Source organism: Pelodiscus sinensis, chromosome 15 (genome assembly GCF_052426305.1).
Source record: "Pelodiscus sinensis isolate ZL-2025 chromosome 15, ASM5242630v1, whole genome shotgun sequence".
NCBI classification, from domain to species: domain Eukaryota; kingdom Metazoa; phylum Chordata; order Testudines; family Trionychidae; genus Pelodiscus; species Pelodiscus sinensis.
In genome coordinates this window covers 14,909,536-14,931,534 of record NC_143066.1, presented here as the reverse complement: position 1 = coordinate 14,931,534, position 21,999 = coordinate 14,909,536, and the positions used below count along the sequence as shown (strand labels likewise).

The following is a 21,999-nucleotide window of genomic DNA, read 5'->3' as shown; positions in this document are numbered from 1 at the left end:
GCTTCAGTCACAGCGAGATTCCTGGGTTTGTTCGGCAACAGATGATGCTGATGGAGACATTATGGTTAGCGGGGTGAGAAGGGAGACCTGGAAAAGGCAGCCCGGAGTCTTGGGAGTCAGGACACAGGGGCAAAAGGAGACCCTGAGCTTGGCCGGCTCAAATCACCCTCCCCACCCTGTCCAGGGCTCATCTCCTCCTCCTAAAAATACTGGGGGACAGAGCAAACCACTGCACTGATGCTCATGTATTGAACACGCTGTTCCCTAATACACCAATAGCAGCTTAGTCTCTGAGATCCTCAGTTCAGAGATGTAAAAGTCAATGCAGAGTAGGGAAAGGAGATAGGGAGAAATAGGTTAGAATAATGTCTGAATCTGTTTCAGACTCGCAGTAGTAATGCATTAGCTGCAGCCATTTAAAAGATTTACAAATACAATTACATTTCTGGGGCTCTTCAAGATGGGTGGGATGCATGAGGTGTGGGATTCTAGTGTCTTTCTGGGCTAATTTTATGGGAAAGGTGCATCTCCCTTTCAGTCCATTACCAGATTTCAAAATACAGGTTCGTGGGGTGGGGGTGGGGGGGTGGGGGGGAGAGCCTAAGCAATTTTTCCCAGTGCTAATTGGTTCCCTCATTTAATTTTAATTAGATCAGAAACATTGGTGCCTTTTCCCAGAACTTGTACTGCATTTTTTTCTAGTCTGTTGTAAACAGTTCATAACGCTGTCACAAGGGAGCTAATTTCATGGGATAGTTAAAATGATGTCAGATGAAGACTAAGGTGGAAGGAAGCTAACAAGGACGCATTCTATTGAGATATTTTGCATCAAAAGCTTAGTAGGGGACTATGTAGCATATTTTATTCTTTTTTTTCTCATGCAATGCATTCATTTCTGCAGGGGATAAAGGTGGCAAAGATGGGGAAAATTGGCTGTGCTCTGCTGGTACTCCAAGCTCTTCTGGTGCAATTGGATCTTGTTCATGGAGTGGAGAAAAGTTATCCCATACTCAACATTGCAGTAATTCTGGAGAGGACCAAGCATGTCACAGAACGAGACATCCGAGCTCTCTGGAGCAGGGAAATGTCAGCAGACCTGGCCATTGATGTTAATGTAGTGACCCTTTTGGTGAACCAGACTGACCCCAAAAGCATTATAACACATGTTTGTGACTTGATGTCAGGCACCAAGATCCATGGGGTAGTTTTTGGAGACGATACTGATCAAGAGGCAATAGCTCAGATTTTGGATTTTATTTCATCTCAGACTTTTATTCCAATTCTGGGGATTCATGGCGGCTCCTCCATGATCATGGCTGATAAGGTAGGAATTTTTAAAAATTATTTAAAGCTTTTGTTGCACCAGTGTACCTTCATTGTGCATACTAACTTCAGAATATGTGCTCTGCAAGCAGCTCAAAGGAGGATGCCTCTAACAGCCTATATTCTGAACTTTAAAACAACATTATCCTGCAGTTTTGTACTGAATTACCACCCAATCTCTGTAAGATTTTTTTGTGGGGTTTATGTCTGCAATTTGTTTGTTTACATAAAGAATGTTCTTACTGACAGTTTAGTTACCCCTAAGCTAGATTCTGATCATTTTAGTCATGTTATATTGATGATGACCCCAAAGATTGATGGCTTATTTAACCTAATTGTAACAATAAAATGTTTTGTCCTATTTTTCATCTTAAAAGAAAGGCATAATATTATTGGCAACACTAGAAAGAAGTGCCACACTGGGAAAGATCACATGCAATACACTTGAATGGATTTGATGAGGGTAGTGGTAATAGAGAACTTAGAGGTTTTTGGTAAATACTGTACACAGATATTCAGTTTAGACTTGATTTTTCCCCCATTAATAGTTTACTGGGAATTGACCTCAGTTGTATATAAAGGTCCATACTTTGATATTTACCTAATGTTACAACAGCTTACTGAGAACCTGTGTTACAGTTAATTGGACTCCCTTGTGGTAAACATGAGGTTATGGTGTGCGGCTGGTTAGCCTTTGAACTCTTGAAATAATGTGAACTGATGATTTTTAGGAAAATGTTTTTCCATATCACTCATCCTAAGATTATGAAGTACTAGAAAAGTGACTTACACCTCCAGTGCACATTCCTTACTGGAGGCTTCAGAGGTATGGCAAACGCCCCCTCTAGCACACACAGCCTGGTGTGCAGTGTTCTATCTCCAAGGATTACAGGGTGCCCAGTATCTTAAGGGATCAAGCCCTATGTCCTGATCAGTTCCACTGTCAGTGTGTGTTGGCTGAGCGATGGGGCAAGAAACAATTGGCTGATGCTGAAAAGCTCTAGCACCCGCCTTGTTTGTCACTTCTGTAAAGAGACAAGGGTTATTCAGCACACTTGCTGAGTCAAAAGTCATTTATTAACATTTCAGGAAATACTTTTTCAGCACATCATTCTCTAAAACCATTATCAAGGACAAAAATATTACTGAGAAATGAGGTATAATTTCCAAGCAGCTGAAGAAAGCTTTTCTGTAGCAATAAAACAAGGGAGGCAAGGAGACTGTTACATATTGGGTAGAAATTCACACAGATTCAAAGAAACGTTGAAAAGAATTATGTAAAGTGAGTCTAGATATACTTCTTAAATGTGAAGAACAGAAGAGATGGATTATGTATGATCTTTGAAGGAGTAATCAGAAATAATTCCTGACTTAGCATTTCACTCGTTTTATTAACTGGTGGGACTAAAGATGTTCTTTCAGTGTTAGTATTTTGAGTGACCTTTATCATTACTACTGGCAATGTCATATAATGGTTCAGTAAATATATGTTTGAATTGTAGTGGAATTTCTATAGGCAGACCTGCGGATTAATGGACATATCAGATATTCGAAATGGTAACACACACAAACCTGTTGGGGAACATTTTAACTTGGCCGGGCACTCATTACTGGATTTAAAAGTGGCTATTCTCTTCAAAAGTAATTTCAGGAACCAACTAGAGAGAGAGACTGCAGAACTAACCTTCATATGCAAATTTGACACATTTAGCCAGGGATTGAACAAAGACATTTCTTGGATGGGCTGTTATATTCAACACCCAAATGATATAAAAGCTAAGTATCAGACACTTACAGCCCACTCTATTAGCCTCATTTAGCACAGACACTTTAATTGACAATTTTTTTACTCTTCCCCTCTTTCCTTTTTTCTACTATGTATTTGTACCTCTGGACCCCTTATTCTATTCAGCTGAAGAAGTGGGTTGTGCTCACGAAAGCTCATGATTATATATATATAATGTTTTTTTAGTTACAGTCTAACATGGCTACCCCTCTGACACAGAGTTCATTATGTTACTACCTTAAATGCTAAAGGCATATATAGCCTTGGTTTACAATTATTTTGAAATAATTCCTCTTATTTTGAAATAGCAAGCAGAACATCCACACTAACAAGATGGTTATTTCAAAATTACAACTGGTTATTTTGAAATAATAACTCCCGCTAGTCATGAGGAATAACATTATTTCAAAATAGTTATTTGGAAATAGTGGTAGTGTGGACGCTCAGCTGTTACTATATTGAAATAATTGGCCTCCACAGGCTTCTCACAGCTGCACTTGTGTCCGCTCTTGCCACACCCTTTACAACTCCAATGCTCCCCTTCTTCTGCAGAGTTTAAAGCTGCAGGAAGAAGGGAAAGGGCTTGTGGCACCAGGAGAGGCCTGCTAGCCCCGTGTCACACATCACCCTTTAGTGGAGTCATGAGTGACCCCAGCACTCCCTCTGAACCCCCCCCTCAGATGTCAGCAAGCCCACAGCACCCTTCGATGCCCCTGGTCAGGGCAAAAGAGGGCACCAGCCTGTACTGGTGTAGAGATCCTGGATCTCAGTGAGGTCTGTGGGGAGGAGACCAACATCCAGGATCTCTGCACCAAGAGGTGCAATTCTGGCATGTATAGCTGGATGGCCACCAGCCTGGTGGAGTAAGGGCACACCAGGACACTGGACCAGGTCTGGATGAAAATGAAAGAACTCCAGCAGACCTACACAAAGGCCAGGAAGCAAAACTCCTGCTCTGGGGTGGTACTGCACACCTGTTGCTACTATGAGCAGCTGGATGCCATCCTGGGAGGGAGACTGGTCACCTCCCCTTGCATCATCATTGACTCCGGCCAGGACACACACGGCGTCAGCCTCCACAAGGGCAGGACTGTAGTGGAGGATGATGATGATGAGGAAGATGAGGAGGAGTAGGCTAGCCAGGACACCATGTCCGCAAGCCAGCTGATCCTCAGTCTGGAGCCAATGCCCCCCATCTCAGGATGTCTCCCAGCACTTGGACAATCCTGGTGAAGGCACTTCAGGTGCATTCCATAACTTTCCCTATATACATACAGGGCAGGCAGCGGGCTGTAAGGGGCTGCACATGCCTCACTTGGCCTTCTCAGCCTGGGGTTCGCACAACAGACTGTGCACATAGGTGCACATGGAGAGCCAGTCTGGAACACTCAGCCCCATGATGCTTTCACACAGGAACCCTTCGTTCCTTCTTACAAGGTTCCTGGACAGGCCTGCCTTACTTCGAACTCTGCGATGGGACATCTTCCCATGACAAGCCACTGCTAAGGAGGCTGGAGTCATGGAAACACAACAGTGCCACATACAGCACAGGCTCATGCCTGCAGTCAGGCAGCATCCACTCACAGTTAAGCACAGCAATGTGGAGGAGACCGATCACCTGCATGGGAACCTGCTGTGAGAAAAGGAACCCAGAAACACTCTGTCTGGCAAGCAGCCTCTGCCACTCACACACACCTCCCCCAACACCCTCCTTCTTCCCGCAGGCAGAGGTAGAAGTTCTTTGCAGGATGCCACCAATGCTGGATCTGGTGTGTGTAGGACAAGGAAGGAAGCCGAGCGGTCCCATCCCCACTCCTGCCCGCAGGCTCCTGGTCTGGCCAGCATCTTCCCAGGCCTGCTTGTCCCTGGGCTGTGGGAGTAGTGATGCTCCCCTGTGATGTCCATACCCCTATAGGAAAGTGCCCACTGTGTAGGCAACATATGGCCTTACTCGAAGCACATCACCATCTTCTGAACTTGAAACCTTCAGTGTTGTCTCAGACATCAGGGCTAGGCTTCATGTATAGTGTCTCCTTTTTACCAAGATGACTATCCTTGTCACTTTTCCTCTCAGCTGGCCCAGCTGTGAGCATGGCACACCCTCCCATGTCATCTTCCTGACTCCGTGAGATCTGCCTGAGGAAGTGCACCAGGGAAAAACTGCTATGGGACCAGATGGCCTGCCTCCAGTCCCTCATCCAGAGCTTCGATGAGGAGCACTGGGAGCAGAGAAAGGCTATGTGGGAGCAGCTGTTACACAAGCATGAGGCGATGTGCTCCTCAATAATATCAGTCATGGAGCACATGACTGTGCGTATGGAGTGGACCACCAGCCACTTCCCTTCACCAGCCAGGTGTGAGAGGAATGCATGGAATTCAAGCACTTTCCTCTCCCTCCCTTAGTGTCTTGGGAACGGTATGGAAAGCTAGCTGTGATGCAGAGCACATGGCTGCTGTCCCTCAGGTGCCCGAAATAGCACCCTTGCCAGGATGGAGATGTGGGTGCTATCTATGGGCCTCCTACAATTGAGAAAGTCCATGGCAGCAAAGCCAATGACGATCGATTCAGCATTCCCTGGAGTGATGACCCTCTGCAGCAATATGATGTTGATGGCCTTGATCACCTGCATTAGCATGGCCCCGAACATGGATTTCCCCACTGGTTCCTCATGGAGCAGTAGCTGTCTGGCGTGGTGAGTTTCCACTGGGTGATCAGGACGTGCTTCTGCAGGGGAATGGCGGGTCTCAGCTGAGTGTCCAGTTGCTTGAAGCCAGGGTAGGGCCATTCACACAGATCCAAGAAGATGGTCTTCTGTATGCAGAAGTTCTGGAGCTTGGTGTCCCATCATTGCAGGACGATGTCATCCCACCAGTCAGAATTTGCCTCCCTCTGCCAGAAGTGGTGTTCCATGGTATGCAGGGTATTGAGGATCATTTGCTGCAGCAGGCACACCAGGGTCTGGGTGAAAAGGTCCCCTGGTCAGGGCTGCCTGTTGTGGTCCTGAAGCAGCATGCGGGCAGTGTGGATCAACTATGCCATGAGGTGCAGCATGAGGCCTTTGAGCCTGGCACTGCTTTGCAGCAGCTGTGGCTCCATGTAGTCAGTGCTGTGGTGTCCTCAAAGGCAACAGAGAATGTGGCGTAAGTGTGGTGTCCTGCGAGGGGGTAGGCAGTGGAAAAGTTGCATGTGAGACACGACTGTAGAGAGGAGCCCCTTTAAGCATGAGTGTCAGCTAGCCTCAGCAAGCAGCTACAGGAAGTGTCTGCTCTCCTGGTGTCCTCCCCAGAGTGCTTCCATGGTCTTTAAATGCAATGCAGGCTCCAATCAGTGTGGATTTGCTTTTTCAAAATAATTCTGTGCTATTTCAGTGCTGCCTTGTAATGTGGAAACACTATTTCAAAATAGCTATTTCCGGAGTTATTATTTTGAAATAAGTTATTTCAAAATAATTTCCTAGTGTAGACATGCCCATGATGATGAGGTTATGAGAACTATTACATCATGAGCTACTGAATTATTTGTAAGGTTATACAATCTTGATAAAACTAATATTTAAATAGATCCGCATTTTTATACCTAATCAAAAAACTTGCAATTGAAAATCCCACCTGCCACAAATTTAAAAACTAGAGGAGGTATCTGAGAAAATGAAGTAGTTAATCTTGTGCAGGTCTCCAGAGGTTATTAACTTACATACACATAGGTATATGTGTAATATAGAGTCACCTTGTAAAATAGATACACCTTGATTTAGATCACTAAAACAGAGGTGTTTTAGTAGTATATTAATCCTGTAATTAACTGTTTGTATTTATTTCTGTTTTGACATCTGTTTTTTAGTGGTCATTCCGACTTGGTATTTAAAAATGCTTGCTTTAGATGAAACTTAAATTTTCAAGATCTTCACTTGGGAGTAAAATAGTTCTGTTCTTTATGAAACCATCATAAAGTAGTTAACCAGTTGAATAGAACCTTTGCATGCATATAATAAGCATAAATTGCCTTAATCGTAGAATAATTTTTGTCATGTACTTAATGTGTTTCCAAGCTGGGCTTTGGACAGTAATAATATTTACATGTGTAGCTTTTTAAACTCTCTTTGGGAAGAAAATTCCTGCATAGCACAGGTAAAATTCACTATATTGTTGAAGAAAGGAAGGTCTTGGAATATGAAACCCAGTTCCCAAACCAGTGCCATGATTTGGGTCAGAAACTTAGTCTACTGGTGGCAGATGACTTTAAAAGAAACAATGGTCTCAAGGTGCAGTGGGGAATGTTTAAGTTGGATATTTGGAAAAACTATTTCACTAGGAGCACTTGAATAAGTTACTTAGGAAGGTGGTGGAATCTCAAGTCTTAGAGGTTTTTAAGAATGGGCTTGACAAAGCCCTGGCTGGGATGATTTAGTTGGGGTTGGTCCTGCTTTGGGCAGGGGGATGGACTAGATGACCTCCTGAAGTCTCTTCCTACCCCAATTTTCTCTGATTCTATGACTATTCTAGTTTATAGAGCTGTGTTAGCTTTCAGGGTAGTGCTCTTTTTGTTCTGTGATACTGGATGTTTGCATAAATGTTAGTTTTCTTGTCCCATCTCCTACCCCACTATTGCTTTCTGCACTAGATTAGGCTGTCAGCATATAAACCCTTTATATAGTGCACTGGGTATTGCTATGTGGCCATTCAGTTCCTGGAACTTGTCTGTGTGGCAAGGTTAGGTGCATCAACATGAATTAGACATTAGACCTCTGCAAAGCATAATCTTTTGTTGTTTTAGTAATGATCCTGTAACCCCTAAGATTTCAGTAGGATGGCTTCCATAAGTACAGGTTACTTATATGTTCAGGCATGTGCCATACTTGGCAATACCTCCTAAATGCTTTAAATCAAATATGAAGCTCAGACTCACTCCTTTATCTTTTCCACTAGGTTTTGCCTCGAATAGCCTGTGTAACATTAAAGCCTGATCTGTGATCTTTGCAGTACTGAATTTTTGGCATTTGAGTTTCCTTGTTTGGTTGTCACAGTAGGAAAATACGTATCATATTTACAATCATATGGACATGTTGGGTTTATTTTTGCAAAATAGCTTTATGTAGTAGCTTGGATAGTTAAAAAAAGCCGTGTAACAATGAGCAATTAGCATGTGTCCTCAGTAAACTATTTATTTTGCATTGATATACCTCTAAAAACTCAATACAGACTTTTCTAGTACGCTGCTTTTAATAATAGACTTTTAATAATACTTTTTATAATAATAGACATACAAACTTACAAAAAGGCATTTCCTATATTGAAATTGCTGATAATCCTAATGATATGTGGCACATTCCAATGAGATTATCATTAGGAAGTGGTACTTCTTGAAACAAGTTTAGGAGACTTGAGCTAAAGAGATGAACCCCCCAAAAAGAAAATTAAGCATTAGTGTATAATTATTGTGTCAGACTTTTTGAAAGTAACTTACACTGATAAATTACATTAATATAGTCTTCTTTTTCTTTAGTTCTCTGAAGTCCGTTGTGCATTAGAACACCTAAAATTAGCTGGACATTCCTTTTTTAAATGAATATTCCCAATGTGCAACTGTTTGGGGGCTTGAAAGTATTAATATAAAATTAATTTATAAATGATTCAAAATACAGGACTATGTAGCACTTTAAAGACTACATAGTCCTGTATTTTGTTTCAGCTACACCAGACTAACACGGCTACATTTCTATCACTATTATTAATGATTATTTGTCCTTGTATTTACAAACATTTAATCATCTAACACTTCTATCATCCATCACCAGTATTGTATGATATATATATATATATATATATATATATATATATATATATATGTTATCTGTGTTCTTTTCTCTGTGAGATAAAAACCAACATTTTGTGCAACATTATACAAAATGTGGAAGCACAGGCAAAAAGATACTTTAGTGTTTGACTAGCTCCTTAAAACCAATGGGAATAGCCATGTGTTAAGGACTATTTGCATGTTAAGGCTCATTGTCTGCAGTATTTTCTATGCATAATATTTGTATTAAATGGTTCTAATTATGCTTTGAACTCCATATTTCATTGAAGTGAATTGTGAAGTCACAGCATTTCTGCTGCTTTAGTTCGGTTGGAGACAGTGTTCTGTAAGATTGAGTTAACTAGGAGGCAGCATTTGGTTTATATTGTTCTTACTGTATCTTTGTAATAGTAAAAAACCAAGACTTTTAAAAAGCCAAAGGTAAGTATTTGAGGGACATCGCATTAAACAGCAGAATTAGGAAAACCCTCAATTCACGGGATGTGTGTTTTACTCTCCTGTCTAATTAGAGAGACAAGGTGGGTGAGGTAATATTTTTTACTGAATGAACTTCTGTTGGTGAAAGACAAGCCACTTCTTCAGGTCTGAGTAGGCTCAATATCTTGCCTCTCTCCTAACAGAAATTGGTCCAGTAAAAGCCATTACGTCACTGTAATGGGGTTAGGCCCTAAGGCCTTAGAGAAATCCTCCAGGAGGCTAGAGAGGTTCTGGAGCAGTGGTCTCCAACCTTTTTAACCACAAGATCACTTTTTCAATTTAATTTCAATGCAAGATCTTCCTCAAACCCAAATACCCTTGCCCCACTTCCTTCCCACCCCTTCTCCGAGGCCTCTGTCTGCTCACTCCATCCCTCTTTCTCCCTGAACCTCATCCACTTTCAGGAGGCTAGGGTTGGGGATTGAGGTGCAGGCTCTGGTCTTGGGCCAAGGTGTTTGAGTGTAGGAGGGGCTCTAGGCATAGGCCAGGGCAGGGGATTGGGGTTCAGGGTGCAAGCTCTGGGAAGGAGTTTGGGTGCAGGGGGAGGTTCAAGGCTGGGATGGGGTTCAGGAAGCAGGCTCTGGCTGGGCACCATTTAACTGAGACGGCTTTGGATGGTGGAGCAGTGGGGTTAAGGCAGGCTAACTCCTGCCCTGGCCCTGCATCACTCTTGAAAGCAGCTGGCATGTACATCAATGGCTCCATGGTGCCATGTGCTGGCCCTCATCTATAGGCATTGAGCCCACAGCTTCTACTGGCCACGGTTCCCCATTACTGATCAATGGGATCTGCAGAAGCAGTGTCCACAGGCAAGGACGGTATGTGGAGACCCTCTGCTCTGCCTCTCCTAGGGGCTGCAGGGATAGCCAGTCACTTCAGGAACAGCATTTGTCATAGAAATAATGACTCGAGCCACAACAGGTTTGGCATTTTAGAACTCACTACTCAAAGAATTAAGTGTAAGTGTAAGAGAGAAATGAAAATTATGAAATGCACAGACCAGTCAGAAACCCAAACTAACCCACTTTGCAAACAGTACAAGAAGTAACAACAACCCCCCATGTGTGTGTTAGGTCAGGAGATGAGAGTGGAGGACAGTGCGTGTGTGTGAAACTGACAGAGACACACACGATGGCTGTGTCTACAGTGGCACCCCTTTCCAGAAAAGGGATGCTAATGAGACCAGTCAGAATTGTAAATGCCGCGGGGGATTTAAATATCCCCCACGGCATTTGCATGAACATGGCTGCCTCTTTTTTCCGGCTCGGGGTTTTGCCGGAGAAAAGTGTCAGTTTAGACGGGATCTTGCGGAAAATAAGCTCTTTTCCGGAAGATCCCTTATTCCTACTTTCAAAATCTCATGAAGATTTTCTCAGCAGACGGCCCTCTACTGATCAAGTTTGTTCATTAAGCTTGGTGGAGGAAGGGAATGTTAACTCTTCCTAATATGGGGGAATAAAGGACTGTTCAGATGCATGCAGGAGTTGAAGGAAGACAAAATTGGTTTCATTTTCTTGAATGGTGAGGAGGATCAGCTTCTGAGGTTTGGGAATTGCAGTATATGTAGACTCAGGCTGTGCAAATAGGATTATTTATATTCAATATCACTTTTGAACACAGTTGATTTTTGGTGTAGGCTACTGTGGTTAGGACTAAATTCACATGGTCCTAGATTTGCCTGGTCTATGAGTGAGGCTACTACATAGCCTGTATTCATTTATGTAAATGGGGAATTATGCCTAAATAGGGCCTATCACAAGATTTTTCACCACAAGAATAGTGTAATTTCTCTCGTAAAATGTCATTTAGATTTACTTTTAACCTGCCATTTCCTACAGTGTTTTAAAACAGAAATTATTAACAACAGTGGACCTTGTGGCACCTTAAAGACTAATGGTACATCTACACAGCGGGGCTTAACTCGAAATAAGCTACGCAAATTGAGCTACGTCAATTGCATAGCTAATTTGAAATAGCTTATTTTGAACGTGGGAGCATCTCTACAGCACTTATTTTGAAATAGAGCACTCTTTCTCTGACTACCCTTTCTCCTCGTATAATGAGGGTTACAGGAGTCAGAGTAAGAAGTCCTCCAGCTTGACAGTATTTTGACATTATTTCAAAATAATTGCCTGCTGTGTAGACATGGACTAAGTTATTTTGAAATAATGCTAGTTATTTCAAAATAATGTTGCTGTGTAGATGTACCCTAACAGATTTATTTGGGCATAAGTTTTCATAGGCAAAAACAAAGTGGGACATTGCCCACGAAAGCTTATGCCCAATTAAATGTGTTAATCTTTAAGTTGCCAGAGGACTACTTGTTACAGATACAGACTAACCCTTTGACATTAGACACTGATAAGTTCATCTACTGATGTGAGACTAAACATTTAAACTATTGATAAATTCATTTGTAATCACTGCTTCATATGATCCAGAAGTACACAAGACAGAACATTCACACACAAGGTATCCAAGCTATTTTAAATTTTAACTTGTTAGAAGCCAAACTATAAAACTAGAACACCCAACCATCAGTTTGGCATTTAACCACCTGCTTGAAAGCAATCAGGTAACTTTCAAGAGCTCTCTTTTCAAACACTTCTTGAAAGAAATCAAGTTGGTTTTATATTTAATAACCGATAAAATAGTAATAGGACTTCTATACAGTACTTTCAGCAATTACTTCATATTTGTGGAGCATGCACTCTTAGGGTACGTCTAGACTACATGCCTCTGTCGCCAGAGGCATGTAAATTAGGCTACCAGACATAGGAAAATGAAGCGGCAATTTAAATAATCGCCGCTTCATTTAAATTTACATGGCTGCCGCGCTGAGCCGACAAACAGCTGATCAGCTGTTTGTCAGCTCAGCGCGATAGTCTGGACGCGCGGGTGTCGACATCAAAGGTATTTGTCGTCCATCCAGGTATGCCTCCTGGAGCCTTTCCTCTGTCTGGTAGCCTAATCTACATGCCTCTGGCGACAGAGGCATGTAGTCTAGACTTACCCTTAGAAACTTACACAGTGAGCTCAACAGAAAGGAGACCCATATTGTATCAGTTTGCACTATTTTTCATCCATTAACTGCACATGAGAACATGTTTACTTTAATTTGAATGGACAGTTTAATAGTTTGTTTTATTTTTGTTACCTAGATGGTAAAGCTTAATAAACAAGCAGCCTCACTTTATGAATTTCTATTTTTGTTTTGTTTCTGATGTGATTGCAATATAGTTGATGGCTTTGGACTGGCTTGAGGGGAGACCTGGGAACCGTTTTGGCAGATATACCCAGGGGGCTATGGTAAAGAAAATGAGAACATCTATTCCTGTTTCTGTTATAACTCTAGCTTTATATTGTCTTTTCCTCAAGCTACCAAGTTGTGTGGGTTTTTATCTGAAGGAACCCACCCTACTCAACTTGGATTGTTTCCAAACCATCTGTCACACTATTGTTTTTAAAAATCCCTGGGATGTTTTCAAGATTCTTTCCTCCTCCCCCCAAGTCTTTTAGGGTGTGTCTACATTGGTCCATAGGTCAAAATAAGATATGCAATTTGAACTCTGCAAATTGCTTATCTTATTTCAATGTTATTTCGAAATAGCTTATTTCAAAATTTGGCGCCATATACACAGCACTTATTTAGAAATAAATTGCTATTCTGAAATGCCCCTTACTCCTCATGGAATGAGGCTTACAGGGAGGATGGAATAGCAAGCCCATTATATTTTGAAATAAAAAGTGCATTCAAAAGATGCAGAATAACTATTTCGGGATACCTCTGGTATCCCGAAATAGTGCTGCAGTGTAGATATAGCCTTAAAGACCATCAACACTGACTATTTCAATTAGAAGTAATGTTCTTGAGAGGGGATCTGTGCTTAAGATTTTGAAGTGCAGAAATGTATAGTAGGTTTGTAAAATTTAAAGTGTTTGAATTCTGTTTTTTGTGTTGCAGAGCTCAAATTGTGCAACCTCATCCCACTTTTCAAATATGGAGTGAAAGCCTTTCTAAATTTAACAGGAGAATGTAAGATTTGCAGTCAGACTTTATCAGATTTGTGATATTGCTTATCAGATCACTGGAGTTTCCACCAATGAGACAGATGCTTTGTTTTTTTTTCTTGTTGAAATTCACACCTGAGTTAGTCTGTGGCATTTCCAGTCCAGCAATATGTGGCACCTGGAGTGGGGAGGCAGGATAGAGAGGGAAAGACTTATAGGAACAGAGCAGGAAGTGAGGTAAAAGAGGTAGAGAAAAAATAAGGTAAATAAGAATAAATAAAGACATGCCAAGCTACTCTTGCCACATGCACATTATTGCTGCTGGACATTATCTAGCTAATTTGTCTGGGTCTTTTAGGCCATCTGTTCCTTAACCCTGACCACAATTATCCTCTCTATCACACATATACATAGCAAGGGTCAAAGTGATTAAACAGAAACTGAGGTAGCCCATTGAGAATAGCTCTATGGGAGAGCAGAAAAGGCATATTCAGAGGGAAATCTATCCTCTATGGGTGTGTCTAGACTACATCCCTCTTTCAACAGAGGGGTGTAAATTAGATACTTCGAAATTGCAAATGAAGCCAGGATTTAAATATCCCACACTTCATTTGCATAATCACATAATGGCGCTCTTTCGAAAAAGCACTATTTCGAAATTGAAACCGCAGTCTAGACACACCCTATGAAAGCGATTGGCTGGACTAGTTAGGTGTGATGAGACAGACTCCACCTAAGAGTATCTGACAAGTATAACCATACATTTGAAACAAGTAATAAAAGCAGATAGTCAGCATCTTGGAAGAAGACAATCATGTTTATCTGAATAGTGAGTGAAACTTCCAACTATCCACGGAGGAAGCAACCCGTCATAAAAATAAATTAACTGCTAACAACAAAACAATATCCTGGTGGTATTCAGCATACCCCAGATCATAAATTGGACTTAAATCTTCTTTGTATAATTATATTTATAAGTACATGGCAATTAAACATTATTAAATTTGGTGAAAATTTCAGGGAGAGGAAAGCTTTTATCAAACACATCTAGAAAATGACAAATTCAAATAAAACCCACAGGCCTATCTATATAGAAATTTATAGTTCCAATGGGAACATCTTTCTTGATGTAACTCTGTGATTTCTGGGACTGTAAAGCAGTGGAGGAATAAGAGGGTGTTGGTGCATCATGGATAGAGCTAGCTAAACAGTGTTAAGTTTATGTGTGAACCTTCAAAATAATTTTTGAACTGCATATTTGGAAAGATTTTTATTTAAAATTTTTCACAAATGTATATTATTTTTTGGTTTCAGAAATTAGTTTTAGTTTTGTCATATATCTATATGTCTGATATATGACTGCAGAAAATGTTTTTTTCTCTCTTTTTTTCTAAATAAGACTGTGATAGATGGTAGGGATACTGTCTATAAAGGGTTATACTCAGAGAATCCATGAACAAATCCAGGAAGTGTTGGTAGGGAGCCAGGAGAGCCAATGAGAAGAAAGTATTAAGATTTGAATTTGTGTAAGAGAAGCAACAAGGGCTGTAAGAGAGCTGGAATGAGCCTGTGAGACAGAAATGAAATGTATAGTACTAACCATGTCTAGCAGAACAAAACCTTGAAGCAATAAATATAAGTACACAGGGAATGTTTGTTTAGATGTGATCAGGTTACTTTCTGGCTACGTCTACACTGGCCACAATTTCCGGAAAAGCCATGCAAATCAGATAAGTCAGGATAGGGAAATCCGCGGGGGATTTAAATATCCCCTGCGGATTTAAATAAACATGTCTGCTGCTTTTTTTCCGGCTTGGGGAAAAGCCGGAAAAAAAGCGTCTAGACTGGCGCGATCCTCTGGAATAAAGCCCTTTTCTGGAGGATCTCTTATTCCTACTTCAAATAGGAAGGTGGGAGGTGGCAGACTGCTCCTGGGGAGTGATGGAGGGCTGGCTGCCAGTGGCTTGCTGTCTCATGTTTTGGGGCCACTGGGTCAGGGGCAGTGACTGCTGGCTCTGGGCTGGCAGGCTTGGAGCTGGCACAGGCACTGTGGCCAGAGTCAATGCCTTTAAGGGCTCCAGGGAGGGGGAAATGGGGAGGGAGAGGAGTGCTTTTGGTTGAGGCTGGAGTGGCCACCAGGGCATCCTGGGAAGACTGGAGGACCCATATTTCGATATAAGTGTCTACACAGCACTTCAAAATAGCTATTTTGAATTTGGCGTTATTCCTTGTGGAATGAGGTTTATCAAATTTGAAATAAGCACTCGCTTATTGGCTGTGTAGATGCTAGTAAGCTATTTCAAAATAATGGGTGTTATTTCGAAATAACTTTGCTGTGTAGACATACCCTTAGATTGCTATTGAAAAGCATATTCATTTGAGAGAGTGCTCACTTATCTAGATGATCTAGCATAACTCCATTTGGGTCTGCCACCTCAGTGCTTAGTCTTCACAAAATTATGGAGGGAAAATGCATTTTCAGTCCTATTTTTTTCTCTAAGGTTTCATCTACGCTGCCAGTTCTTCCAGCAGAAAATATGCTAATGAGGGACTCATTAGCATAAGTTGCTATCTTATTAGCATATTTTCTGTTGTTTCTTTTTGCGCAAGAGTTTTTTGCTCAAAAAGAAGCAATGTGGACATTTGGGTTTTTTGCACAAAAACTCCATTTTGCGCAAGATCCTCATGCCTCACACAGCTTCCACACAGCTTCTTTTTGTGCAAAAACCCCTTGCTCAAAAAGAAATGGCAGAAAATATGCAAATGAGACTGCAACTAATTAGCATATTTTCTGCTGGAAGAACTGGCAGTGAAGACGTAGCCTAATAGATACTTTGGGTTATACCCAAATCTTAGATATTCTATTATGACACTGTTCTGTTTAGTAGGGTTATTTCAGTACAATTGATTCCTAGCTATGTTACATCCCACTCACTGTGTTATAATATTCATAATGAAGAGACAAGCTAGGTGAAGTAATATCTTTTATTGGACCATTTTTCTGTTGGTGGGAGAGACATGCTTTTGAGCCACTAAGTTCTTCTTCTGGTTTGGGAAAGGAATTACCAACATTGCAGCAAAATACAAGGTATAACAGATTGTTTTTCATCAATAGTTAAAGATATTTGCATTTGATACTCTAGCATTTGGTACTGAAGGCATAGAATGCTGAAGAACCAGAGAGGGCTGTGCAGAATGGGATAGAAAACTGGCAGCATGTGACTTTCAGGAGAACTCCCAAGTGTGCTGCTGGCCTGGAGCTAGAATTCAGGATGTGACTGAGAGTTTTCAGAGACTGATGAAGCCCTCGGATCATTACCCCTTCCAACTTCTCCACATAGAAACCAATGATACTACTAAGAATGACCTTGAGTGGGTCACTGCAGATTATGTGGCACTGGGAAGAAGGAGCAAGGAGTTTGAGGCACAAGTTGTGTCCTTGTCCAGTCTCCTTATTGAAGGAAAAGGCTCAGGTAGGGATAATCTAATTTTGGAAGTAAATGGGTGGTTGTGCAGATGAAAAGAGGGCTTTGGATTCTTCAACAATGTGATGCTACTCTGGGCAGACAGATCGCTAGGAAGAAATGGGACCCACCTATCAAAGAGAGAGAAGAGCATCTTCACAAGTAGGGCTGCAAAACTAGTGAGGAGGGCTTTAAAATAAATTCATCGGGGGACGGTGACTTAAGCCCTGAGGTAGGTGGGGGAAGTGGGATACCATGAAGAAGCACAAGGAGGAAGGTGCAACAGAGGAGAACCCCAGATTCATACTGAGAAAGTAGGCAATTGGCTAGTTATCTTAAGTGTCTGTACATGAACAAGAAGTCTGGGAACCAATCAGGGGCTACGTCTAGACTACATCCCTTTTTCGTAATTGCTAATGAAGCGTGGATTTAAATAGCATAAAAATGGCTGCCGCTTTTTTTCGGCACGGAGCTTTGCCGGAAAAAAGCACCAGTCTAGACGCTGATCTTGCGGAAAATAAAGCCTTTTCTGAAAGATCCCTTATCCCTCTATGAAATAAGGGATAAGGGATCCCTTATCCCTCTATGATTCAGAAAAGCAGATTTTGACTCTGTTGGGAACTGATGGGCAGGATCCCCTGAGACGCTAACACAAAGGAGAAAGGAGTCCAGGAGAGCTGTCTATATTTTAAAAAATGCTTACTGAAGGTGCAGGAACACTCCTAATGTGAAAGCAAATATTGTAGGTTGACCAGCTTGGCTTAACATTGAAATCTTTGCACTTAAACACAAAAAGGAAGCTTACAAGAAGTAGAACCTTGGACAGATGACTAGGGAGGAGTAGAAATATATTGCTAGCACACAGGAGTGTAATCAGGCAGGCCAAAGTGCAATTGAAGTTACACCTAGCAAGGAATGTGAAAGGTAACAAAAACGGTTTCTACAGGCATATTAGCAATAAGAGGGTGGTCACAAAGTAATCTTTGACAGATGTGTGACGGACCTCCTCCCATGTTTTATTAAATGGACTTATGGACATAAATATGCATAACTCAAAGATGCTTTGGACAAATTACATCATGTAACCTATCAACCTTAATGTCATAATCGGATCGATCTGTTTATCTTATTTTGGTGTATGAATCAGTCTTGTGTGTAAAGTGAGATACATGGAGCATGGAATGGTTTATAGTTTTGGATGTGCAAATGAAAGCCATGAAGGGTGTTACCTTCCATGTTTAGATGACTAACTGTAAACACCCTCTTTTGTCCTTTAAATCCTAGGAGTAGTTGGTTTTAGGAACACATATGTCAGCCCCAATTTGTAGGGGCAGGCCAAGTAAATGACTCGGGCCTGCTAGAAGGGGATTTATGATGGGGCGCCACAACCCCTCATTTTAAATTCCCCGCGGACATCTACAGGGCACTGTGGGGCAGAGAGAGCACATGCGCGGCATCCTCAAACGCCGTGCAACAGGTGAGAGGGGAGACGCCCAGGCAAGGCATGATGTCACATCCGGGACTTTAAAACCATGCTGCCCAGCTCCAGAGGGAGCTGGGGCCCGACTACCCATGCCAGCCCGAGCCATTTTTGCGGCCCGGGCCCCTGCCCCCGCCCAGCAGCAGCACCGTGCAGCCCCCCCGAGGTGCCCCTGCCCAGCCCGGCAGCACTGCACAGCCCCCCTGAGGCGCCCTTGCCCGGCCCGGCAGCACCGCGCAGCCCCCCTGAGGTGCCCCCACCCAGCCCAGCAGCACCACGCGGCCCCCCTAAGGTGCCCCCGCCCAGCCCGGCAGCACCATGTGGCCCCCCTGAGGTGCCCCTGCCTGGCCCAGCAGCACTGCATGGTCTCCCCGGGGGCACCCCTGCCCAGCCTGGCAGCACTGCATGGTCCCCCCAGGGCGTCCCTTCCCAGCCCGGCAGCACCGCGCAGCACCACTGACCTGCAGGGGAGGGACCAGCACCAGAGGAGAGAGGCAGGGCAGGTGTGTAGAGGGAGGTGTTAGGAGAGAGGATGAGGCAGGGTAGCTCACATGATCAGAGTGGGGCTACTGGAGGAGTGGGCACAGGGGGGAGAGAAGGGCTGGGGGAGGGGGTCAAGTCTCAGGAAGGCTGAGGGCAGTGAGAAGGGCAGGAATCAGGACAGCAGAGATAGGTGAGGGGTTGGGGGGCAGCAGGCACCAGGGGAGCTGATGGAGCAAGGGGAGGAGACATGGCAGCAGAGGGAAAAGGTAGACGTTTGAGATATGTATTAATAACTTGAGTGCCACAGTGGCACATCCAAACAAGTCCCATGAATTTAGTACTAGTGCACAACACAAAATTCATTCTGCTCATGGGAGGAAACTCTTATAGGGAACACTTCCCCCAGCCTCTCCACTCCCAAGTTAATGTCACACACGTTGGGTTAATGCAATTGCAGGATAGTTGCATGAGGAGGGTTTGGTGTGGGCCAAATTAATCCCAATTGGTGGGAAAAGGAGGATGGTGGGAAAAGTCTGGAGGGAAGAGTCACATGACATCTTTTACTTCTGGTCATGTGTCCATCTTGCCCTGAGAATGTTACCTCCAGAGGTGTGGCCAATGGGGCTCAGGGGTGTGGCCAATGGGGATCAAAGTGCATTTAAAAAAAATTCTTTGGGTGCACACCCTAATGAAATGTGCTGCACACGCCTATGTCTATAGTACAATAGGGAGCTAGGAGTTTCTTTGTCTTGGCTGGTGTGGCACACCCAAGAGAATGAACCGAAGACCCCAGTGAGAGGGAACTTCCCTGGTTTGGAGGCTAGGCTGGGATAAGAACAATTTTAGGGTGAATTTGTAATAAGTTTGTACTGAGGTATTAGTTTTAGAATTAGCTAAGGATTTTCTGTTATTTTAAATTTGTAATCTACTTTGTTCTTCCTGTTTTCACTTACAACCTCTTAAATCTTACTGCTCATGCTTAATAAAATCACTTTTATTTACTATCAAGCCCAATGTAAATAATTGTTACCTGGGGAGCAATCAGTATGTACATCCTCCTGTCATTGTTAAAGGGGCTTGCTTACCTAAATAATTCACTGGGTGTTCTGATCCCATTTGGGGAGTGGTATCCCAAGAAGCGGAATCCCAAACTGCTTTTTCCTTGGACCTGAAGGCTACGTCTACACTGGCATGATTTTCCAAAAATGCTTTTAACGGAAAACTTTTCCGTTAAAAGCATTTTCGGAAAAGCACGTCTAGATTGGCAGGATGCTTTTCTGCAAAAGCACTTTTTATGGAAAAGCGTACGTGGCCAATCTAGACGCGGTTTTCTGCAAAAAAGCCCTGATCGCCATTTTCGCCATCGGGGCTTTTTTTGCGGAAAACAGTACTGTGCTGTCTACACTGGCCCTTTTGTGCAAAAGTCTTTCGGAAAAAGACTTTTGCCCGAATGGGAGCAACATAGTATTTCCGGAAAAGCATTGACGATCTTACATGAGATCGTCAGTGCTTTTGCAGAAATTCAAGCGGCCAGTGTAGACAGCTGGTAAGTTTTTCCACAAAAGCAGATGATTTTGTGGAAAAACTTGCCAGTCTAGACACAACTGAACAATTTCAGAGTCTGTACTGCTCTTTGGGAGGTGGGGGACAGTGATTTCAGCTCTGTACCTTGGCTGGGGAAGATTAGGGAGCTAGTCCAAAAGCACAGGATGATGAAAAGCCCCAGAGAAAGAAGGCAAGTGTGAATGACTTTGTCAGCAGACTGGGAAGCACCACCAAGGGGTCTTCTGTGACTTCACCCCATCACAAGATGATGTGGAAAAAGCAGAAGTGCTCAATGCTTTTTTTTGCCTCTGTCTTCAGAGACAAAGTCAGCTCCTAGACTCCTGCATGGGATAGCACAGTATGGAGAGCAGGTGGGCATCCCTCAGAAGAAAACAGGTTAAGAACTATTTAGAAAAGATGAATATACAGGCAGTCCCCGACTTACGCGGATCCGACTTATGTCGGGTCCGCAGTTACGAACACGGCTTTTCTCGCCCCGGAGGACACGGACTGCGGGACCTCGCGGTCCCGCCGCCCATGTACTCCGGGGCGAGAAAAGCTGCTCCGCGTCTCCCTGCAGACCAGGAAGACGAGGAGGAAAGCCGCGGAGGGGCTCGGGCAGCCGGGCAGCCCTGGGCTGTCCCGCTGCGGGCGTGCTCCAAGGCTTTGCTCCCCGTCTCCCTGGTCTGACCAGCAGACCAGGGAGATGGGGAGCAAAGCCTCGGAGCACGCCAGCAGTGGGACAGCGCGGCACGCCTGGACTGTCCCGCTGCCCGTGTGCTCTGCGGCTTTGCTCTGCGTCTCCCAGGTCAGCAGACCAGGGAGACAGAGCAAAGCCGTGGAGGACTTGGGCGTCCCCACCCCGTCTCCCTGGTCTGCTGGGGGGGGGTGCAGCTAGGGCCCCCCCCAGCAGACCAGGCTTTTCTTGCCTACCCCTGGGGTAGAGCAGCTGGGAGCTGCCAGGTTGGTCCCGCAGCACTGCTCTGGACCAACCCGGCAGCACCCCAGCTGCTCTGTTCCAGGAGTCCTGATTCAGCCGCTGCTGGTCAGTTTCAGCAGCGGCTGAATCAGGACGCCTGAGGCAGAGCAGCTGGGGTGCTGCTGGGTTGCTCCAGTAGCGCCGAGGAGCCGCGCTACTGGAGCAACCCAGCAGCACCTCAGCTGCTCTGCCCCAGGCGTCCCCAAGTCAGCCGCTGATCAGTTTCAGCAGCAGCTGACTTGGGGATGCCTGGGTTTCTTAAGGTGAATCTGTATGTAAGTCAGAACTGGCGTCCAGATTCAGCCGCGGTTGAAACTGATCAGTTTCAGCAGCGGCTGACGCCAGTTCCAACTTACATACAGATTCAACTTAAGAACAAACCTACAGTCCCTATCTTGTACGTAACCCGGGGACTGCCTGTACACAAATATATGGCGGGATCTAATGCATCCAAGGGTGCTCAGGGAGTTGGCTAATATGATTTCAGAGCCATTGGTCTTTGTCTTGAAAACTTGTGTTGATCAGAGGAGTTCCTGGATGATTAGAGAAAGGCAAGTGTAGTGCCCATCTTTTAAAAAGGGAAGAAGGAGAATCCAGGGACCTTCAGACTGGTCAGCCTTACCTAAGTCCCCTAAC

General features: G+C 43.7%; 1 protein-coding gene across 1 annotated transcript in view; it reads left to right on the top strand.

The window, feature by feature from the left end:
- The first annotated feature begins 906 nt into the window (after positions 1 to 906).
- GRIN2A (glutamate ionotropic receptor NMDA type subunit 2A) overlaps positions 907 to 21,999 on the top strand; it is a 511,029-nt gene continuing 489,936 nt past the window's right edge. Inside the window, exon 1 of the mRNA XM_075899286.2 lies at positions 907 to 1,324. Within this exon, the coding sequence (XP_075755401.2) occupies positions 920 to 1,324 (405 nt within the window). The 5' untranslated portion in view covers positions 907 to 919. The remainder of the gene's footprint in view (positions 1,325 to 21,999) is intronic.